We start from the raw sequence: 5,000 nt of genomic DNA, 5'->3' as shown, positions 1-5,000 counted from the left end.
CGACGAATACCTCCATTCACTTCAGATCAAATTCCGCGAAAGTACCAGAGAAAGAAACGTATTTTAGGTTATAACCTTGGATTATTAATAACTAGGGTAATGAGGATGGATCATTGAAAAAAAAACTAATCTGGGTGTAGGTAACTCCATTTGTATTTGGGTACTTCGATGGCAAGACGAGTTACCTTTATTGGCAACTTCAGGCGTGCATAGTCAGGTGACAAGGGGATTCCTGGCCCGAATATGCCCCAGGAGATCTTGAGAGAAGTGTGTGTGTGTGTGAATGTTTGAATACATGTGTATGTATATTATACATATTTTGACATTACATATATTGTGACGTATACATTCATCCACAAATGTATTTCATAAATATTGTATGATTTAAACATATATATTCTCTGACTAGATAAAATATATCTTCTAAATTCCAACATACTTTTGTGTATTCAAGTATATGTGTGGGTGTGCAAACGGCATAACTCCCCTCCCTCCACGTACCCTCTGTCTCTCTCCAACATGGGGATGATACTGGGCCGACGTGTGGAGGACTAAGTAGACATTCATAAGTACGGTTTAGTGTTGCAAGGCTGTATTTAGGACAATCGGATATTTTTATTTGTACTCGGCTGTGGTGGTGGATGAAGTATCACAGATGTGGACCCAATATTAGGGTACTTAGATCTACATCCGACAACCCCTTGGGACTTGGGAGCAGCCAGACACAGCATGTATGTTATAAATTAAAGGGTGAAGGCATATATACATAGACAAAACATGAAGAATGCACATTTATGTAGACTACAGTATGCATACATAGATATGGGTTAATGTCTATATATTTGTGTGATTACTTTGGAGGGAAGTCCTGCTTTAGACGCTTTTTCTATCCATTTTCAGATATTCTACAATTTAAAAGGAACTTTCCCAAGCCTAAAGATATCAAATATGTGACCTCTTTTATGAAAAATTGTAAATACAATGAATAGATCAATATTTTACAATAAAAAACTTAGCTGATAGTTATAATAATTTTCCTAACAAAACAAAAACAGAATATTCGAAGTGTAACTTGAGCAAAAACACCACGTGAATATTCAATATCATAAATATTAAATCATAAAATAAATTCTGTAATCGATGATGTCTCTTGTGGGGGGGGGGGCGCTCACGGCTTAGTACTGTCCATGGCAGAAAATCTGTCTGTAATGGGCCTGCAAATAACGCTTTCACGGTGTCTACAAGGCTCAGTGGGCCGTTTTAGGTGCACTGGCTTTTTCCCATTCACCTTTCAAGTATAACCATTGGAACACTTTTTAAAAGGAGGCTACGCTTTGTCGTCTACGGCCGATGACAAAAAATGGGACATGAAAGAAAATTACTAAAATATGGCGCCTGTCATTGTACCGTCTACAGCTCACGTTCTCGTGACCGAAACTCATCTTCGTTCCACGGTAAGATACCGAAATTGACAGAATATAATCACTGAACTTCATTCTTAACCAATCGATATCAAGTATATTCAACAGTGACTATCTGCTCCTCAAAGAAAATTTCGTATGCTAATCATGAAATATGGAAACACATCTGGAATTAGAACTTGAATATTACTAAAATATTGTAAGTACGTACTAAACTTTGGAGTTATAATGAATACGATATATATATATATATATATATATATATATATATATATATATATATATATATATATATATATATATATAACTGTGAGAACCAACACATCACGCCAGGTGATGATGTACAATCACAACAGGAAATGGCAAGCCTTAAAAATCACATGACACCGTCACATAACTTGGAAATAATCAACTGATAATCGGTTTGTAATGACAATATCAATTGCGCAACAGAAGATGCAGTGGTAACCTCGATCATATAAATATTGCAGATCGTCTGCCTGATTCATCAGTGTCATTAACATAGTAACAAACATGGCTGCATCTCTCCTCACAGTTGCCCTCTTTGTGGCATTGGCGGTAAGATTAACGCACGACTCAAGCATTGATGCTTGTGTTGCCTCAAATGTTCTCTCTCTCTCTCTCTCTCTCTCTCTCTCTCTCTCTCTCTCTCTCTCTCTCTCTCTCTCTCTCTCTCTCTCTCTCTCTCTCTCTCTCTTTCTCCCTCTCTTTCTTTCTCTCTTTATATATATATATATATATATATATATATATATATATATATATATATATATATTTATATATATGCATACATATGTATATATATATATATATATATATATATATATATATATATATATATATGCACACATATATATATATATTATATATATATATATATATATATATATATATATATATATATACATATATATATATATATATATATATATATATATATATATATATATATATGTATGTATGTGTGTGTGTGTGTGTGTGTGTGTGTACATATATATATAGATAGATATACGTTTATAATTAAATGTATATATATATATATATATATATATATATATATATATACATATACATGTGTGTGTGTGTGTGTGTGTTCTTGTGTGTGCATACGTATATATTCATAAATACAGAGAAATAGATATGTGATATGATATGATAAATGAATTCACAATTCACACACCATAACAATATTCTGTAAATATTTTGAGTTTCTGTCGTGAAAGATGCTCCACAAATATGAAAATTCTGTCTAGTCTTTTCATTCTTCACTGAAACATTGCGAAAATTTAATCCGAAGTTTGTTTTTCCAGGTGTCTCCGAGCGTGCAGATCTGTGCCCCGGACTGCACGGACGTGGACCCCGGAACCAAGGTGCGGGACCCCACCGACTGCACCAGGTACTACGTCTGCATCGACGCCTCTGGCTCTGGTACGTTGCATTCATTAAGAACTACCTCTCTGTCTTTAACTGAAATTATGATTGGAACAAGCACACCCATTACACAGAAATGATAAGATGACTATGATACTTGCAGGCGTATTAGTGCCATCAATCGACCCAGTCGAGTGCCCTGACGGACAGTACTTCAACGAACATCACACCAACCCCCGCTGCGACCCCATCAGCAGTGCTCCCAACGGCTTCTGCTCCCCGCTCTGCAACCCGTGTGAGGCTCACTGCACCCACTCGGGAGAGGTCACTCCTGACCCGACAGACTGCTCTACTTATTATGTGTGTCTGGATAATGGACATGTTTTGCCTGTTAGCTGTTCGGCAGAAGCCCCCTTCTTCGACTTCATGGTGGGTGAATGCCAGTCCGATCAGACCCTCTGCTTCCACTACTGCGACCCCTGCGTGCCTCACTGTACCCAACAGAACGAGCGCGTCCCAGACCCGACTGACTGCCACAGGTTCTATCTCTGCACGCCGCCCACCATGTCCAGTTTCCTGTGCCCACATAATGAGGTGTTCAACAGGGTGACAGGAGTGTGTGAGGACGGGGCCCCGTGCATCGTTGACTGTCCCAGCCGGAAGTAATTCTATATATATGTGTATGCATAGGTGAATTCAACTGATGACCATGCCAAGCTATTGTAACATAATAAATGTACAGTAAAACATTTTTTTTCATCCATGTCTGAGAATATATATGCAGTGTGTATTTCCTTAACTAATTCATGAACAGATATGATAACTGATATAAAAGAATTCATTGTAACAGAACCACAATGATAAACGAATTATAAACAGCCTAACACAGAAAGGGATATAATGTCTTTGAAAAAGCTCTAATTTCTAGTTTAACATTGTCAAACTCTATTAAAACACGCGCTTTTCACAACATTTCACAATATACGTCAACATGGGAGTACACATTGCTCGGATACCTATCATTCCATGCAAACCAGCAAGGACCTCATGATCTTCCTGTGTTTCCCAAAGGCTATTCGTAATTTCACTTTCTCCCGTATATTATTAGGATTACTTTTAAGCTCTCTCTATTGAGGTCATCAAACAAATATGGTAAGTCCTCCAAAATCTTTGAAATTAAGATTACGTTATCTTATGGTACAAATATTTCCCATTTATATCTAAACCCTTCGTTCCCTAAATCATAGACTGTGAATAGATTTGGAAGTAGTGCATTTCCCTGTGTCTCTCTGCTATATTTATTTCATCCAAGTTTCTAATCTCTCCGGTTGTTGTCTTTGTAAAGATACTATAGCTTCTTAATCAATTAGTTTGCGGTATGTTGATGAATCATAGCCAAAAAGTCTCCCCTGAAGCCTGCCTGCTCTCCTGGTTGGTTCTCATACAGAACTCTAGTCAATTCACTCGTGAAAATTTTAGAGAATAGTTTACTTATTATGGTATAAAGCTAATGAACTGAGAGTCCATAGCTCATTCGGATCTTTCTTGCGAAGTTCCATTGTACCATGATTCGGGAAGTTTTCACTTCTGTATGCATGGCGAAAATAGATAGGATAATTTATTGTGGACTATGCTCCCGCATCCTCAACCAGGCTACAGATAAAACATATTTCTCTCTCTCTCTCTCTCTCTCTCTCTCTCTCTCTCTCTCTCTCTCTCTCTCTCTCTCTCTCTCTCTCTCCCTCTCTTCCTCTCCCTCTCCCTCTCCTCTCCTCTCCTCTCCCTCTCCTCTCCTCTCCTCTCCTCTCCCTCTCCCTCTCCCTCCCTCTCTCTCTCCCTCCCTCTCCCTCCCTCCCTCCCCCTCTCCCTCTCCCTCTCCCTCTCCTTCTCTCTCTCTTTCTCTCTCTCTCTCTCCTTCTCTCACTCTCTCTCTCTCTTCTCTCACTCACTCACTCTCTCTCTCTCTCTCTCTGATACTAAAAAATATATACTTCTTTGCAGAAATCCTCAACTCCCTTTGTCATATGTTCCTTGGTAGAATACCAAGTGCAGATTACAGATGGCACAAAGGCGGCCACAGGGAACAGGTGAATGAAAATACCTGTTTTTTGTTGCCGTTGCTCTTATTATTTTGTCTTTTATTTTTATTTTTGATCATAAAACATCATAAAAATCTATTTCTTTGAA

At 38.0% G+C, this 5,000-nt stretch overlaps 2 protein-coding genes across 2 annotated transcripts in view; one reads left to right on the top strand and one right to left on the bottom strand.

Annotated features, from left to right (window-relative positions):
* Positions 1-5,000, bottom strand: part of LOC122249496 (uncharacterized) — a 37,164-nt gene that overhangs the window by 23,514 nt on the left and 8,650 nt on the right. The window lies entirely within an intron of this gene.
* On the top strand, positions 1,876-3,560 carry LOC122249499 (uncharacterized). Its single transcript, XM_043010423.2, has 3 exons — positions 1,876-2,000; positions 2,753-2,870; positions 2,977-3,560. Exons 1-3 carry the CDS (start codon positions 1,956-1,958, stop codon positions 3,477-3,479), a joined length of 666 nt encoding a protein of 221 aa, XP_042866357.2. The 5' UTR covers positions 1,876-1,955; the 3' UTR covers positions 3,480-3,560.

This window comes from Penaeus japonicus, unplaced genomic scaffold (assembly GCF_977035675.1).
Source record: "Penaeus japonicus unplaced genomic scaffold, GWHDUDI00000001_assembly GWHDUDI00000031, whole genome shotgun sequence".
NCBI lineage: Eukaryota > Metazoa > Arthropoda > Malacostraca > Decapoda > Penaeidae > Penaeus > Penaeus japonicus.
This window is presented reverse-complemented; position numbering and strand designations above follow the sequence as displayed.